Source organism: Aptenodytes patagonicus, chromosome 2 (genome assembly GCF_965638725.1).
Source record: "Aptenodytes patagonicus chromosome 2, bAptPat1.pri.cur, whole genome shotgun sequence".
Lineage (NCBI taxonomy): Eukaryota > Metazoa > Chordata > Aves > Sphenisciformes > Spheniscidae > Aptenodytes > Aptenodytes patagonicus.
Window position 1 is genome coordinate 106,459,531 of NC_134950.1, and position 17,596 is coordinate 106,477,126.

Here is a 17,596-nt window from a genome sequence, read left to right on the forward strand (position 1 = left end):
TTCTAGCAGAGGACTAATACTTAGTTGTGTTTTCTTTTTTGGTTTTGATGTTTTTTTTCTTCCCTGTGAGTGAGGAAGTTTTCATACCTAGACTGAATACAGCTGTCGTTCTAGCCTTCCCAAAAGAACAAGAACTGACAAAGTAGATCACATTCAGTCTTTTGCATTTCCAAAGGTACTGTTTAATACAACCAAACGAGGAATGAAAATATGTCAGGACTGTCCCTTAAAGTTTCCTGGGAAGTTTTTTTGTAGACTGGAACTCCATTCTTTAATTAACTAGTTACACTGAGTATTTCAGGTCCCTGTATTTTGTTGATTGTCCTCACTGAAATGTAGTTGCTGTGGAGTAGGTTTAAATAAAAAGGTGGCTTTGTTGCATAAATTAGTAATTTTGCTAGTCTTTGCCTTAATTATTTAGTAAATGAACTGTTCGTCACTTTTAAGAAATAATCAACTGGCAGTGAGATATTGTTTCTTCATAGACCTTTTTTCTACAGGATCCTTGCTATTGATTTAGGTCCCAGCAAACTCACAGTATCTGAGCTGGCTCTAAAAAACTGCTTGTCCTGCCACGTTCTTTAATACATCATCTGCGGTTGTGTGTACGTGTTTCATATGTGTAAATTATAGCTGTCAGACTGTTAATTTTATTTTTCAATTGGTAGATACCATCAGTTTCCATAGATGCAGTGTTACAAACAGATGAATACGAATGTTTTCAGCTGTGAACATCATGCTATAGATTCCCTCCATGTCTTTATTTATCTTTATTTCTCAGTTAGCACTACATGTATACTTCTTATCTGCTACTTTTAAATACGCACAACTTTTTTCTTCTTTTGCTGAGTAAGACTCTTTCAGCTTTCTTGAATTCCCAATTAGCTTTTTTCTCTAGCTAATAGTATCACTAATGCCTAAAACAGTGCTGTGTCTCTGAAGGCTGAAATCATCATGAAGTGAGCAAGTGGAACTCAAGCTCCATACATTTGTACAGCTTGTAATGGAAATGTGCTGAGATTTCTTCCCAACTGGGCATTTTTAGCCTGAGTGCTTCCTCGTCTGAACTGCGTGATAATGTAGGCTGCATGGAAATCGGTGTTATGCCTGAGAAACCGCTTTTTATTCTGTATTAGGCTGCATTTAGTGCCCTGTAACTCCCTCAGCTGGCCACATTTGAGTTTCAATAGCAAACTATTCAGGAAATGCTTTCACTTCATCCCGTTTTTCCTTGTTAGGGATATAGACCTCAGACTGAATCCCAGGGCTTCAGCATTACCTCCCTGGAATATTACTCCTACCACCCTATACTGAACAGAAAAACCCATCTAACATCACTGTGAGGAAGCACTCAGTAAAGCATCGGCAGTGTATCCTTTGGTCCCACTGGTGCAGCAGAAAGTACTGCTCACTTCCCATTTTGATTCGGACTCCCCTCCTGACTTCATACCCTGTCTTGTCCATCTCCCTGAAAAGCTGAGAAAGGGGAGGTCAGGTGTCACTCAACCAGCCTACGAATCAAGCAGTCTGGGCTCCTGAGAATTAATGTTTCTGGGAAAATGGCAATAAGAATGTCTTTATAAATAAAATTTTATTTTTAATATTTATTATTCACCTAGCAATGAAAAGGACAGTTACTTAAGAGATACCCCCTTTGCATATATTTCTCTGCTTGAAATTTGATGAAATGGTCAAGGAAGGATTTTGAAGGTGTTTCTACAGCTCATTATGAATTCTATGCAATGCAAAGTCTCAACTTTATTTTTGTCTCAGAAGTACATGTCTGATATAAAATTCCCTTTTGGCAAGGAAAAGAGATTTTAGAATTCCACAAATCCAAATTCTTTTGCTTATGGCTATGTCCCAGTTGAAGCGTTAGATTTTCCTTGGAGATCTTTCACAACCAGGAACATGATTCTTTCGGCAGGGTATGGTGCACATCAGCTTCCTGTTTAAACTGGTTAATTCTCCAGAGATGCTAAGAAATGTGTTGTTCAGCCTGGCAGTGCTAATCCAAGGAGACATAAAAGGGAAGAATGAGACCCCTACGTTTGGGAGTATGAAAGTGTAGAAGCTGGTGCAGTGAGACTTGGTTAATCAGTTAAGGTTTTATTTTTATAAAAAAGCAGAAACTTGAATATTTCAAAATCATATAACAACGTATAATGTATTTTGGTAATCTCTCGTTCACACGATGGATTTCTTCTTTCTTTTGGGATGTGAGAGGAAAGTAAATGAACTCATTATTTTCAAGCAGTCTTATACTTTGTTTTCATTCTTTGTTCAGAAGAATGGGAGAAATAAAATTAACAGTACTTTGTTCTTTGCACCTACAGCTGACAGTAAATAACAGCAATTAAAAAATCAGTCGTGTGAACTAACTACTGTTCGTTCCTTTAAAAGCAAGTGCTGTACTTTCTGTCCAGACCTGGAAAAAAGCTGAGTCCTTTACCCTCATTTTCTTCTCCTGTTAAATAGTGGTCTGTGTTAATAAGCAATGAGATACCTCAATTCATGGACATTATCTCTGTCAACCCTTCCAGGGGTCACAAGCGCAAACTGGATGAAGATGATGCTGCCAGTGAATCCAGTAAAGAATCTAGCAATGAAGATGAGGAAGGAAGCAGTTCTGAAGCGGATGAAATGGCAGCAGCACTTGAAGCTGAATTGAACGACTTCATGTAACATTCATGCAGAAGACGGAATTTGTAATTATATTTTACTTCTCAGAAAGAGATCGGACTTCAGATGAGTCCCTTATGTCAGTACTCAATGTTTTTCCAAAATGTGTGTGTATATTTTGCAAAGCAACACAAGAGGTGACACATTATTTTACAAAATCGGAAATAGATGTTTTTAAGGTGTTTTACTAAAGGAAAATATACTTTTTTAAACAAAAAAAGTATTAAATGGGACTTGGTGTGCTATGCCAAAGACATGTTAGGAGCTCTGCAGAACCTTCATATACAGAACAGTGATACAAAGATTTGTGATTAAACATGCAGCAACTTTTTAAAAATATTGCAGTCTGTAGTTTATGGGTAACAGTCTTCAAAAAAAAGGAGATAAAAGAGATGGAATTGTCTGGGTAGTACAGCAGGAACCTGATGAACTGGTCATCCTTTTCCACAAATAAATGCTATCAAATATAAAAGGATTTTTAAAATAAAAAAGAACAATTTATATTTGTATAGAAACAGAGAATGTGATATGCAAGCTTTGTGAACTCTGCACTTGACCCACCTGTCATTTGCTTCTAAGAGAATACATAATGATCACAACTCATGTTTTTAAGTTACTTTGTGGAATCGTTGGGTTCTTTAGGGACATCGTTTAGATTTTTAACCTTTCTTCTCTGTAACCGGAAATTTAGCACAGCATACTGTGTGATCCTGTACTGCCCTAAGAAGCATATTCACCCATTCGTGTTGTCTTGGAAAGAACGAGTGCTACTTCAGTCTAGATAGGATTTAATTTCTTTGACAAGAGATCTGATGTAAAGTTTTTGTATATTCTATTTCATATTTGACCCACAAAACAGATTTTCTTTCATTTAATAAAAATTCATTTTGTATGCTTTGTTTCCCTTTCCTGTTCATTTACTTCCATCAAATACAAGGCACCTTTCCGTGTTATCTTTCCTTTACTCTGCATGAAAATAATGAAAAACGTTGAAAGCAACTGCAAATTTGTAGATTCTGGCAGGTAACTGAGGCAGAGAAGAGAAACACTGGCTCAGAAGATTCCCTTTTCTTTGGTATGTGAACTCTTACATTCTGACACTTTCTCAGGTCTCTTTGGCTGGCCTCTGAAGGTACCGTAAGAGTTATTGCTCTGGTATTGAATTTCTGAGGCTAGAACCATGGTTTATTCTCAATTGTTAGCAACTGGAGAGACAAATCCTTTTAAAACATGTTAGCAAAAGAAGACTCATTAATCCAGATGTCATGCTTAAAAGGAAATACTTTCTGGTGCAGAAATACTTAATTTTGCCACTTAGCAGTAAAACAGAGAGAGTATTTCAATAGAATCTCAGCTGGTTTACAAAGAACAGCCTAGTTTTCAAAGCTTCATAATGGCAGTAAAAGGAAGACTGAGAAAATAGGAGAATCTTTTCACATTAATACTACTTTTCCACTTCAGAATGCAAGGGCAGCATCCACAAGACAAAAATAGTGTTTTCTGTGGGAAAATGTTGCACTTCCTGGACATTTACACAGGTGCCACATAGCTGAAGTCTACAGCGACCTGCCTGCTGTAGCTCTCCATGAAAACAAGCAGGTTGTCTCCAAGTGAGTTGTGCTGTATAACAGAAGAAAAAGGCTAGTGCTTGTAAAATGGGAAGTAAAAATACTTTTTTTCAGCAACTTAAATGCAGCCTCCCCAGCTACCAGAGGATGACTCCTTGCAATTAAATATTAAAATGTCAGAGGTTGTTGGGTACGTTTTATGTTTTCATAAATTAAACCCAGTTGAAATAATTTGAAATAATACCAACTTACCGGGTCACTGTGATGCTGCAAATGACAGCACAAATTTCAGCAGAGACTCGTTCTGGCTGATGATCTTTGTCAGTCACGCAGCTCTGTGGCAGCATTCAAGCTCTGAATGTAAACACAGCCAGTGAGCAAAACTGGGTAGGTTGCTATTAGCTCAGCAGTGTTCTGCCTTGGTTCAAGCTGCCTGTTGGATGCCACGTTCCCGGAGCGGCAGCTGTCTCGTAGTGCTCGTGGAGTGATTCCATACATGTAAAGTTTGAGAAGCTTTTTGGTGCGAAAGGCTGTAACCTCTTCCCAGTTTTATTTTATGGCTGCCGCTTTCAGTTTAACTGGTGGTGTGTGTGTGTGGGCAGGAGTCCTCAGGGCAATCAGCCCTCCACTAGACCCAGTATCATCTGGACCCCTGTGTAAACACCGAGTGAGGGCTCCCCACCAGACTGAGAGCTGCATCTATCTAGGGGTCTGGTGCCAGTGAAGACTCCTCCACCTCTACGGGAGCTGCGAAAGCCTGCAGTTAGTGCTGCACGCAGGGGCCCAGGGAGCAGGCAGCGTGCTGCCAGAATTAAAGCCAAGCAGTTCTCTAATGACCGTTACTGCACAGACAATTCTTATTTTGACATTAATTATTCTGGTAGCTTTCATAACCCCTGCTCTCCAATCCTCAGGGTGGGGGAGGACCTAGTACGGGGGTTTTGAGAGGCACCAACCCATTGCTCACTGCCAGAGCGACCCAGAAGGCATTGAGCCTGCTTTCTGTCCAGAAGTAGGCTCCTGCTCATTCAGGTAGCTGTATCTAGCAAACTGGTCACCAGCCTCTCTCTCTGCATGGGCAGGAGAGATAAATGGAAACTGAAAATTTAATAGATGATAAGTTAAATGCCCTGGCTAACCTGCCAGCAAGAAGTCTTGACGTATGAAGTTGTCACTCACTCCCACTAACTTAGGCTTTTTTCAAGGTGCAGGAGCGTCCTAGGAAAGGCAACAAATGTGCTTTGGGAAATGGCTTTTAACTCTTTATTAAGTGACCCACATCTCTTGACTAGTGGTTTTATCCTATCTTCTTGACCTACTTCTGTACGCTAGGTAGCTAGCAAGGACCTGCTGCCAGGAAGGGCGCTCTCACAGCAGAAGCGAAGACTGGACTCCCACGGAGGCTGTTAAACTTACCGGGCAGTGCTGGTCTCTGAAGGGGCACCAGGCATGGAAGTGAGCACAGAAGGGGCGTACAGTGCGCCTTGCTTCATGAAGCTTTCTGAGCGTGTACTATCGCTGCTGTCCAGGAAAGACAGCTCCTAAGGTCTGACAATTGTTTAAAAACAGGTAAGAGCAGTCATTTCAGTTTAAAGACCGGCAGTTTTACTTCTTCCGTCTCCATTTGCCGTCAGCAGTTCTTAAGAGAATGGGAAGACAGCACAGCTCTGTGTAGGGGATGTAGTGGGACCCGTGATAAAAGCAAAAAGCATCGGGGTAGTGGCCAAGCTTTTCTCTTCGTGCGTGTGTGCTGGGAAGGGGGGAAGACGAGGGAACAGTGTTGCTTAGCGCTGAGATATGAGAAACTCCAAGCATGTAAATACTTTCACTGTTGGGTTTTGTGCATATGTGGAGTGGGCCCTCGAGTCTTCTCAGTGTTAGATAGTAACATCCTCTGCGGAGGGTGGAAAGTCTCAAGTTTCCTTCTTGGCACTACTGCTTGCAGAATAGGTGACTGTCTTACAAGCGTGAAAATCCACACACACAAACCTGGAGCTGTACCTAAAGATTTCTCAGCTCTGCCTATTTTTACTACAGTGAGCGCTGCAGTAGATGACAAGTCCAAGAATGAGTATCTAGTGGTCCTGTTAAGGAAGTGGCTCTCTTCATGTAGCTGAAAATTCAGCATGAGAAGTCTCCCATAAATTATTAAATCAGGCTTAGCCAAAAGGAAAACATTTGTGAATCATTTTTAATTAAAAAACAAAAGCGTGCATAGAAGTTCTTAAAAACAGATTTTTTTAAGTAGAAAAGTTCCCTTCAAGTCAAATTGATACCGCAAAAAAAATAGGTGCGTTTACGTGATACAAAAGTTAAAATAGGGGGAAGGCTGTGCATTATTTCTTTTGCTTCTCTCCTCAGCAGAGCCTCCAAATCCTCTTTCTTTTCCTTGTCTAATTCAAGTTTATGTGCACCATGTGGGCCACTCCATGCCTTGTCTTGGCTTGTCTCCTTTACTTCTTCACTGAACCCTAGCCATCGTGTGCCCAATTCCATCACTGAAGTAACATTTTCCCATCACTGTCTTTATCCAGTAGGTCCCAGTTCTCACTACCTGCACACATGCTTTTTATACATTTGTTTTTCCTGTCCAATACCACCTTCTGTTGTCATTTCAGAAGTGTTTGGAGCCCAGCGCCTGGCACAGCCTCCTCTCCCCTCCCTCTCTGAGGAACAGGAGGCAGCAGTATCCGATCCCCCGAAGAGCATCACCTACAGCAGGCTGGTTTGCTGCAGCTGCATACCCTCGGCTCTTCCTGTTGATCTGGCTGGGTTTTTTCTGCACTTTCTTTCTAACGAGATCTTCCTTCCTACTCACACATCATTAATAGTTGTTATTTTATCATATTGTTCTGATCGTACCAGCCTTTCTCCTCCCCATCTAAAGCACGCTAAAAGAACATGCAGCTTATGCAGTGGCTCTTCTTGCAATCACATCATCTATCTGATCTCCCCATAAAAATTCCAAAACCAGCACTAGATGTAAGGCTTCCTCCCCCAGCACAGCTCCATCAACAGGGTCCTCCTCATCCTGGCATGCTGGTGCTCTCCCAGCTGCCAGCCCAGCAAAAGCCTTGCGTTCCCCAACCGTGAACCCAGCAGATACAGAGGCAGCTCTCGGGCATGGCCACACAGGTAAGGTATAGAATCATAGAATCATAGAATCACATAATAGTTTGGGTTGGAAGGGACCTTCAAAGGTCATCTAGTCCAAACCCCCCGCCCCCGCAATAAGCATCTTCAACTAGATCAGGTTGCTCAGAGCCCCGTCCAACCTGACCTTGAAGTTTCCAGGGATGGGGCATCCACCACCTCTCTGGGCAACCTGTTCCAGTGTTTCACCACTCTCAGCGTAATAAATTTCTTCCTTATATCTAGTCTGAATCTACCCCCTCTTAGTTTAAAACCATTACCCCTTGTCCTGTCTCAACAGGCCCTGCTAAAAAGTCTGTCCACATCTTTCTTATAAGGCCCCTTTAAGTATTGAAAGGTAGTCCTGCTCAGGAGCAGCAGGATGATGAAGGACCCGGTGCTCCACCTGTTGTACACACAGCCATTACCTGAGGTGCCAGAGGCTTCTCAAAGCCCATTTAGGTAAGTCTCAGTTTCTTCCAGGTGGGAAAGTAGCTACCACAGTTGTTTTAATTAAGAGTCTTTGAGTGGCTTTATTTTATATATATGAACTACAGTAAGTGAAACCACTGCCTTTCTGCAGGCTGGGTGTGAGTGCTTCCATGTGGAGGGAGGAACATCTTTCATCTATGGAAACTTTATTCCTCAGTGTTGTACAGCTCATAACTATAAATGGAGAAACTCACCTTTGCTTCTGGGCTGGGCTTCCATGTAAATCTCTCAGCTGCCTCATTCCCAGGAGCTGTAAGGTCATTTTCCCCGAGAGCTAGGCCAGCTGCTTTCCTGGATCTCCACTGGGTCTACACGTGCCCCTGTGATCTTTCTCCTCCAAGGAAAAAGACTGAGTCTGTTGTCATCAATATATGCATATAAACAGAGAAATTCACAGAATCACAGAATGGCTGAGGTGGGAAAGGACCTCTGGAGGTCCTCTAGTCCAACGCCCTGTTCAAGCAGGGAGTGCCACCTACAGCTGGTTACCCAGGATCATGTCAGGTTTTGGATGTCTCCAAGGATGGAGCGTCCACAGCCTGTGCTCAGTCACCCTTACAGTAAAAAGATTTTTTTTTTTTGAGGGGATGTGCAAGGGAAAAAAGAATGAGCACAAGGAGCATGATTGCTGGTGCTTATGTCATACAAGCTCCTTAACTATTCCATGCTGGCTAAGACAGAGGAGGCATGAGGCAGGTGTGGTCCTCACTCTTGGGTTTCTCCAAGAGCTGAAATTTTTGGATGAAAGATTGCCAGAAGCCTGTTGTCTTCCAGGTCCAATACTAACCACTGTACTGCAGAATTCCCTACCACGTGTTAAGGAGAGAGTGGATTTTAATATATATGGGATGGGGTTTTTTGAGCCACTTGAGATTTTCATATGGGAACAAGGTTTGAGAAGGATGCCAAGCACTTGAAATGCAGGAGAAACAGAGATGAGCAAAAAGCCAAGGTCCTGTTTTGCACAACCTCTGTTTCTGGTACAGCCAATCATCCCTTTCTTTGTCACTTTCTCATTTTGCAGGAGAGGCAGAGATGACCTGTGGTCTGATCCCAGGGCATGATGGGGTTGTTCATATACCCCAATCCCAGAGCACTAAGATCATTTACTTGGCAAGGTGGGAGCTGATTTTGGCACAGATTCTGTACAGTGTGTGCTGAGCAGAGGATAGGTTTGATGTGTTCACATTACTCTGCATTGCTGACATGCACTGGCCCTGGAGTTCTCTCACCTCTGCAGGTCACATGCCCACAGAGCCTGTGCTGCCACGTTAATGAAGCCAAGCTGCCCGCATGAGATAGAGCTCCCTTGGCAGAGGATGTTTCCCCTGTGATGAATTCTTTGTTCTTTCCACCCTACGTCCTAATTCTGTTTCCTGACAAGACAGGGAGCCTCACCCGGTAGATGTAAGCATGTATGGCACTTGTAAATATCTCCATCCCAAGAAGAAGCTAGACTGATTTAGCCATTGGGTAGGTTTAGAGGCGCTTTAAAGGTCAAGCAGATGCTAACTTGTAACACCAGAGGTAAGAAAAGTGCATTTTGCTGCCATACCTGTGGGATGGACAGCTGTGTCCATAGCTTGCTATGTGCTGCCCTCGTCCGCTGAGCTGTCCTCTGTGAGTCAGTGTGTCTTGCCAGGAGACGGAGAAGAGGAAAGGAGCCAGGCATTCCTCCTGAGTCACCCTTCTCCAGCCTGCCCGCTGCTCTCTTCCTGAGCCAAACTCTCGCCAGAGTTGGCAGACAGTAACCATATTGCAAAGCCATGTAGGTTTAACAGGCGACGACAAAACGTCCATCCTCCTCTAAGTTTGCTGTGGGACATGAGCGATGCAGATGTTTCTCCTCTGCCACTTCCACATCTGCCACAGAACTCCTGAAAAAGCGAACTGCAGTGACAGGTCTGTGCTCACGGGAACCATAAGAGAGAAATCCTGGCCAAGGCCCTCAGAAGGGGTGTCCCTTCCTCCCTTTCCCTTCTATACAGCAGACCAATGTCTCTAAGTCCCCAAGAATGTTTGCCTTCCTTGTCTGTCAGATTTTGGATGTTGTCACTCTTTCACAACAGGCAAGCTGTTCTCACTCAAGCACAACCTACCATTGCTATTGATCAACTGTCAGCAGCAAAGCCCGTAGGCAACAGCCTCCTCCTCCTCATGCTGCCTTCAGACCAAGCACTGGTGCTTTTTGGCAAGGAGTACAGCAAGTTGGAAAAGCTTTTTATCTTTTCAGATCTACCGCTATGGATATGTATGACCCTTTCAGGACACAAGTATTAAATGTGTCAGTGCCAATATAAATGGTCCTTGGGAAGTTCCCTGTTTTAATTAAGTGGATGCGTTTGGTCCTCAGAGAGCTCAGCATGTACTTGGGTGAATAAATATTTTAATAATTTAACTTTGTCTCTCCTAATCTTATAGCTGCAACCCACAGAAAAGCTTTCTTTTCCCTGACACTGAATACCAAATGAAGAATGCTCCATTTTATTTCTCTATTTTTTTCCTTTCTGTCCTTGGATCCAAGTTCTCAGCCATCCTCTGAGACCACAGGGGAGCCCCACCACGGGACCGACGTGCACAGCAGCCCTGTGCCGACTCCACAGGACGCGGCCATCAGCCAGCATCCTCCTCGGCTCTCCCTCCAGGGGCTGCCCGAGGAAGCGGTGCCACCACTGAGCATATCTCAGAGCAACGGCTGTGCGTCTTCCAGCGTCCGTCTGATTCACTGGCTGTCGCCTTTCCCTCAGCGGTGGAAATGCCCTTTCAGCTTGCTTGTGTGAAACACTCACAACTTCCCCTGCAGCTGGCTCCTCCTGTCAGTAATTCAAGCCACTTTCCAGCACTTTGTTTTGGCATTGCACTTAAAAATCTCTGTTCCTTTTCAAAACTGAGAAGGCAGCTAAGGAGGTGAAAGCAGGCCCCAATGGTCTAAAAGTTGTACATTGCCAGAAGAACTCATCTCTCGCGACAGAGACTATGCTTGGCATGCATTTAATCTGAACGTACCCATCAGGCAAGGAAAGGTATCAGTCAGTCATTTTTCCAGGTCAAGGTACAATCTACAACTATTCCTGATGGCCCGGAGATGTGCGTTGGATTTAGCACCACAATTTTGTGATGCTGGTGTTATTCTCTAAGGTTGTACAGTTGCAATCTAAAATAGCCTGTCCACAAAAAAAACATGTTTTCTGGGGAAATATGGAACACAGGCCCCACTCCTCCACGCCGTGTCCACCCACATTTATAAGAAACCACAACATGGATGTCTGCGTGTAACAAACCTAGGATGCTTTTAAGGACAGGAGGAGGAGGGGAAATCTGGCGCTGTGAACAAAGGCTGGGCACCGTTTCCTTACGCAAGAGGTTCATTGGTCTACAAGGGGAAGGAGGATGGCAAAACAGCAGTTCATCAGACTAGAAATTGTCCTCAAAACCCCTTCCCCGGGGCTGCCTGCAGCTCAATGAGACTGTTACCAACCCAGCACCTATTACTGTCCTTGTTACTTGAACCGAAGCCCGTGCACAGGCCATCAAGCGGGGGCCCCTCGTTTGCTTCATTACAGGAGGGTGGCTCTGCTCATCTGCGAGCCCTCCGCCTGCCAACGGGTGCAAACTGCTGCATGGCAGGGGTTAATTTCAGCTGTGACCTTATGTAACTTTTACTTTAATTGCCTGCATTTGTCATCTGTGAGGCTAAGGCACTAACAGCCGAAGTGGAAGTGCTGAGGAGTAAGTCCGTGAGTAATTCCTGTTTTCTCCCCAGCTTATATCATTTACCTCATTATGGTACTGCCTGCAGCCTTCAGCTGCTCTTTGCTTACTCAGAGTCAATAGATTTCACATGCTCTGTGCCACGTCCCTCTCTTAGCCAAACTAACTCTCCATGTAGGCACACTGAATGACTTCCTTCCGTGTCCACTGCTGCCGGGTTAGCATGAAGACAACCCAAGTGCTCTGTAACTGGGATGCAGCAGCTGTGTGCTGAAAATTTAAGATGTTCGAAGAGCAACCCCTGGCCACGGTGCTTTGCCATGATGCAGCACATGCCATGACAGGAGCGGCAACGCAGAAACAGCTGCTGCTTTCAGAGAGCAAACACTGAAAATACTGCCCGTGCAGGAGAGGACTGGATTGCAACGGAGCTGCACCTCGGTTACCTCAGGCTGCGCCTAATCTGGAGCAACCCCAGAGCAGGGACATGCAAACAGCCCCAGCACTCTGGTCTCTGCCAGGGTTTGGGTGCAGCAGGCCCCCACTATCAGCATGAGCTGCACGCTTCATCACCCTCATCTGGAATCCAGGTCTTGGGATTAGGGGTACAAAATTTGTTGCTTTTTTAGATCCACCCCCCCCTTGCTTGTTGTCTTTGTGCATGCCCCTAGTGCTGCAAAGGGCCGCAGGACACACGGGGCTCCCAAAGGGGCAGCTCCTGCCCGGTGGAAACTGCCATGGCTCCCTTGATGTGAACCCTGAAGCCCTCCAAGGCGTTCACGCTGGCTGAGGAGGTGCTCTCTGGCATCTCTGGAAGCTGTTATGGACCACTTTCTGGATGAGAAGTAAGAATTCAGAACTAATTCAGGATCCTCTTCTGGGTCATTGTGGAAGCATGTAGTGTTTGGAAACCTGGAGAACACAAAGGAGAAAATACCCTCATTGCTCAGATTTTCCTGATGCGACATTGAAGGCTCAATGCTTGTAGCTGTCATGTTATGATGTTCACTTGGCTTTCTTGGAAGATATTTAGCTAATCATCAGTATAATTTAATACATTTTTATCTGTAAATATAGCTGCACGACTCTTGCGATGCACTTTTGCTACAAAGCCCGCTGTTACCAACCCTCTTTCCATTTAAAACTGTGGTTTCTGGAGTCTGCTAACTACAAGAATTTCAATTTGCACTTTAAGAAAATGTAAATTTTTTCTGTACTCCTCCAGGTTGTGAAGCAAACTTTGAAAGTATGTCTTGGCTGCACTGTGAAAAAGCGCAGCACCAACAAGTATACCTGGTGATTTTTAAGCTAAGCTCATGGCTTTGTGAGGGTTTATGTGCAATTTTGAATGTGAGGGGCTATGAATAATAATTGTGGTCTTGAGGCAATGAGGTGTAAAGGTGTAAACAACGTGAGATTTCCCCACTGGGTTGAAATGAGACTCCTTCAAGTCTTTTGTGAAATTTCGACACAGCTCAAAGAAACGATTTCTGAGCAGCATGTGGGCTGCAATATTGGGAACAGGTTCTTCCAGTGTTAACGAGCGAGCATCCTGCCTCAGAAATTATATCCAAGCATTTTCAGAGCAGAGGATCTTATAAATATATTCTTTATGTTCTGATATGTGAGATCAGGCACTGGAGGATGCATCTGTTTTCCAGCAGAGAGGTTCTGAACAACGTAGTGTGAAGAGAAGAGTTAGAGCTCAAAAATAAAGTCTCACTACGAAGTAGCCTACAAAACAAGAAAGCTAGACCAAGATTCAGAGATATTTGGGGTGAGAGGCATGCAAACCACCCCAGATACTGATGACTTCAATGTAATAGCATGAATATGGGTCCCTCACAAAACTCATGAGTACCCTTCATGTTTCAGACAGTTTTTGCCCCCATAAAGACTACCTGAGACAGAGGCTCTGAGTGAAATTTGTTTAGGGCAATTAGCCGAATTTCCACTTGCTATTTGCTATCCATTACTTGGGCACTTTGGGCCAAACATTTTAAAATATTTTTCATGTCCCGTCTTGAAATTATCAATATGTAATTCTTCACCAGTGCTTCTGATGTTTTTCCATACCAACTGCATATGTGCAATTGCAGGTGGAGTTCATGTCCTTTAGCACATAAAGGCCAGGATCACTGTAGAAATGATCATAAAAACATAGTTGCTACAAGGCACATAATAGTTTTTACCTATTCCTTCTCCTGCTCAGTATTCTCTTGTAATAAATTTCTTAATGGTTTGTTGAGTTAGTGGAAAGAATCCAAAATAATGACATTAGCCATTTCCTTAGAGTAATGTTTTGCTGGAGTGGCCTCCAGCAAACTGATGTCCAGGAAACTTTTCCTCCCAATATCTGAATGATAGTTTTTAGGGATCAGCTTTGCCAGCTTTTGCTAACCTTGCTGCTTGCACTCTTCAAATGCCAAGAATGTCACAGCCACAAACACTTCAATCTTTTGTGGCTGTTCAGCTCTTGGGCTCTGGTAGGAGATGTGCCCCTGTGATCACCTTTAATCGCTTGCCTTTTGGGTTTTGCTCCCAGCTTTCCAGCTTCTCCCTGGTAGCATAAAGCCAAGAAGAGAAAGGGGGCCTCCAGAACTGATACCGCTGGGCTCAGGCAGCACCCCTACCATAACTCCTCTTCCAAGTAGTCTATGTGGCTCAGCCACACTCATGCCACCTGTTTGCCGAGGCAGAACTGGAAAGGGGTTGATGTAAATCACTAAGTGAGATGATGCTTCTCTTTCTCTTGCTGAATAAGTTGCCGTGTCAAGCACCCAGCCCAACGTTGGCTGTTGCTTTTTAGCATCTCACTACACAGCAGACCTGGTCCAGCAGCTGCCCCTCAGGTGGCCCTGCTGACATCCAGGTCCTGCATTCAGTCAGGCCACCTCTCACCTGGTGGTTTCCTCCTGCAGCATCATCTCAGCTGGGCGCAGGCACCTAACAATAGGTCAGGTGGCTTGTGCCCATCACAGTGCCTTTCCCAGTGCCTGGAAAACTTTATCCCTCTCCCGTGTATCGCTCTTCATTCTCCTCTGTCTCAGTTAGTCATGCTCCCCTTTTCACATGCATGCTCTTTCCATGCAGATATTATGATTACACAGACTGTAATGCACTGGAAGATTTCTTTTCCCTCCTCCACAAATATCTAAACTTATCCCTAACTACCTAGCTAATCTGTCTATCAGATCCAAATGTCCCTAACATTTGGGGGTGTTTGGGTTTGGGATTCTGATTCAGGCTTATCTAGAGAAAACATTGAAAGGTCACTGCATTTTACTTCATCCAGCAAATGAAGCTGAAAGCTGTTCAGCGCTACTGTATGAATGTACTGCCTGAAACCAATATCTACCTGCAAACACAGTGTGACTAATTTGGGTCTGGAAGAGTTTTACGTAAGTATTGTTTTACTTTTAATGTTCTCTTTACTTTTCATTGCTTCTTTAAATCCCACCGAAGGCAAGCTTTCTCACAAGATGACGCCTTGGCATTTTCACTCAATGATATTGACTTCCTAATGGCAGTGGGGGAATAAACCAGTAGATTAAACTGTCCAATCAATTGCCCTCCTGCCTGTATTATGTGCGTTATTTCCCACCGTACATATTCAATGTTATACTCTATGATCATTAACACAGTAGGTGCTGTTAGACAATGAAAGCCAGCAGCATGCTAATAAAAGGTTTAATGAATAACTTGATACCCTTACCAATAGCCACAGGAAAGTTGTTTTAGGGAAACAGGAACTGTGTGTTGGGGCACATTGTACATGAAGTAGGGTTGTTTGTGCTAATAAGCAAATACTCCTTTATCGCAGGGCTGGTGCTGAAATGCCGCCCAGAGAGAAAACTGAGTTTGAGGGAAATATCCCCTTGGATCAGAGAGGTGGACAGAGCAGACATTACCTCCCAGCAACTCTCTTTCCATGCTACACAGCTTAACTGCTCAGCAGGACATTAATGCCAAGAAATTTAACAAGCATTTTCCCGGTTTCAGCACTGCCAGGTTGCTGAGCCATAGCGTCACTCTTTGCTCCCTAAATTTCCCATTCAAATCTCACCTGCTGCTCTCCTCTGCTTTGTGAAAAAGGACAGAAAGCTGCACTTCTTCCCAAAGAGAGGGTCAGCCTTGCAGCTGCCCAGTTAGGGCTTCTCATTCCCAACAGACACCCTTTCCCACTGATGCTCTTGTACTTGCCAGGCTCAGAAATCCCGTTAGCCTCTGCTAGATAGTCTGGCTTTGGCACAGCTGGGTTTGCAAAACAAACAGTGCCATTCTGCCAGCACAAACTCGTTGCGTGACCAAGAAACACTTGAACCAAGGAAGGCGAAGACTTGACTTCTGGTGGGATGGAGGTTAATTCATGCCTGAAAGAGTCCCGCAGAGAGTGAGAAGCAGTTAACCAGCTGTGGGCAGAGCAGGGGCATAGGGGTAGCACTGACCAGGGTGTCCGCGTCCAACTGACTTGGTACTGCCTTGTGACATCCCTCTGGCGAGAACTGAGGGGCCGAGGGAGGGCAGGGGAACATCAGTCACTTCTAGCCGGGCAGCCAAATCTGCCTACTCCTGGCTGCCTTCTCTTGCACACTTTTTTCTCAGGTTTTGAATGGGCCAAATAAAGTTTCTTTCATTATGTCTCCTGCAAGATCACCGCGCAAGCTAACAGAATGTGCTGTTAGGAAAGGGACTGTTGACATCAGTCTGAACTCCTCCTTTCTTAGTTTCACCTATTTATTTATGTTTGCTTTGAATTTGCTAGTTACGCCCCTTTATCTACATTATTTATAGGTCTTATGTATTTCAAGACTGTTCCTTTGATCCCAGGCTGTACTTGTCTCTTAATCTAACTAATCTAATACATTTTGAAGTCTTTTCATTCTTCCTTGTAAATCGGACTTTAGACCTTGATGAATCCGTTTGCTGCGCTGATCTGAATTCTCTCCCATTTATCAGATCTTCTTCATCTGATACAGAAATGAACAGGCTATTCCAGGTGTGACTGTGAAAAGATTATATCTGTATATTCCAGCCTCATTATATGTTGCTCTGGCTATTTTACTTTGCTATCCTGCATTGCAAATACAGTCCCCTAAGATTCTTTCCATGTCATTTCTTTGCAGGTTTATCTGATTGTGCATGTCTTGGATTGTTCTTTCCCCTTGTGAATTAGAATAGCTTTTCATTTCGATTGGGTTTTATTCCATAAATGGTATCTCATTTTCTCTCTTTCTCCCTGTATTTTTTATCTGGGCAAGTTCTTTCCTGTTTTTTTCATTAGTAATTTCCCTTGATTTAATATATCTGGGACTTTCATTAATATGTTCTTTATCTCTACTTTAGATAATTAGTAAAAGCATAAAAGAACATATGCATGTTATTTAACAAATGTCTCTGCTGGTGTCCCTGCTGACCTCTAAGTCGTTACTTCAACCATTTGTTTATAATGTTTAATTTTATTTTAAAAAGACATGTGATCATCTCTTAACCCTAGTAAATGATGCTGAGATGAAGATTCAATGGATGCTCTCATAAAACATTCTACAAATAACTCCAAATATAACAGTAGGAGGAGGTCATATGAGATGACCATTGCAGGCTCTTTTGTCTGCAGAGTCTGTATTACAGATGTTGTTTTCCCAGAGCTGTTTGTTTTGTAATTTTGCTGTTATTTATTAACCTTGAGAAAAAAGGGTGCTCAGAAAGTCATGACATTTCTGTGCTTTGCATTACTGACTCTGGGGTTTTTTTTTTAAATTCTGTGGCTCTGAAACGACATTACCTTTCAAAGGAAAAAAATAGATTGTCTTCCCTCTGTGACAAAACTACACCAGACTACTGGAAACTAGGAATTACTTCTTCTGGCTTCAGAAGCTCAGCAAAGCCTTTTCATTATTATTTGTGTTTCCCGTGAAATTAGTCAAAAATCTGGCCTAATGCTGACTGCGTATGGAAATCACCCTCATGAAAGGTAAAATCCTTTTTTTTTACAGCATAAATCAGGGTCC

The 17,596-nt window shown here is 43.6% G+C and overlaps 1 protein-coding gene across 2 annotated transcripts in view; it reads left to right on the forward strand.

Moving 5' to 3' along the window:
- CTDP1 (CTD phosphatase subunit 1) overlaps positions 1-3,574 on the forward strand; it is a 128,488-nt gene extending 124,914 nt beyond the window's left edge. For both annotated transcript variants that reach the window (XM_076330659.1, XM_076330660.1), the window contains exon 13: positions 2,544-3,574. In XM_076330659.1, coding sequence (XP_076186774.1) covers positions 2,544-2,685 — 142 coding nt within the window. In that variant the 3' untranslated portion in view covers positions 2,686-3,574. The remainder of the gene's footprint in view (positions 1-2,543) is intronic.
- Positions 3,575-17,596: the final 14,022 nt, after the last annotated feature.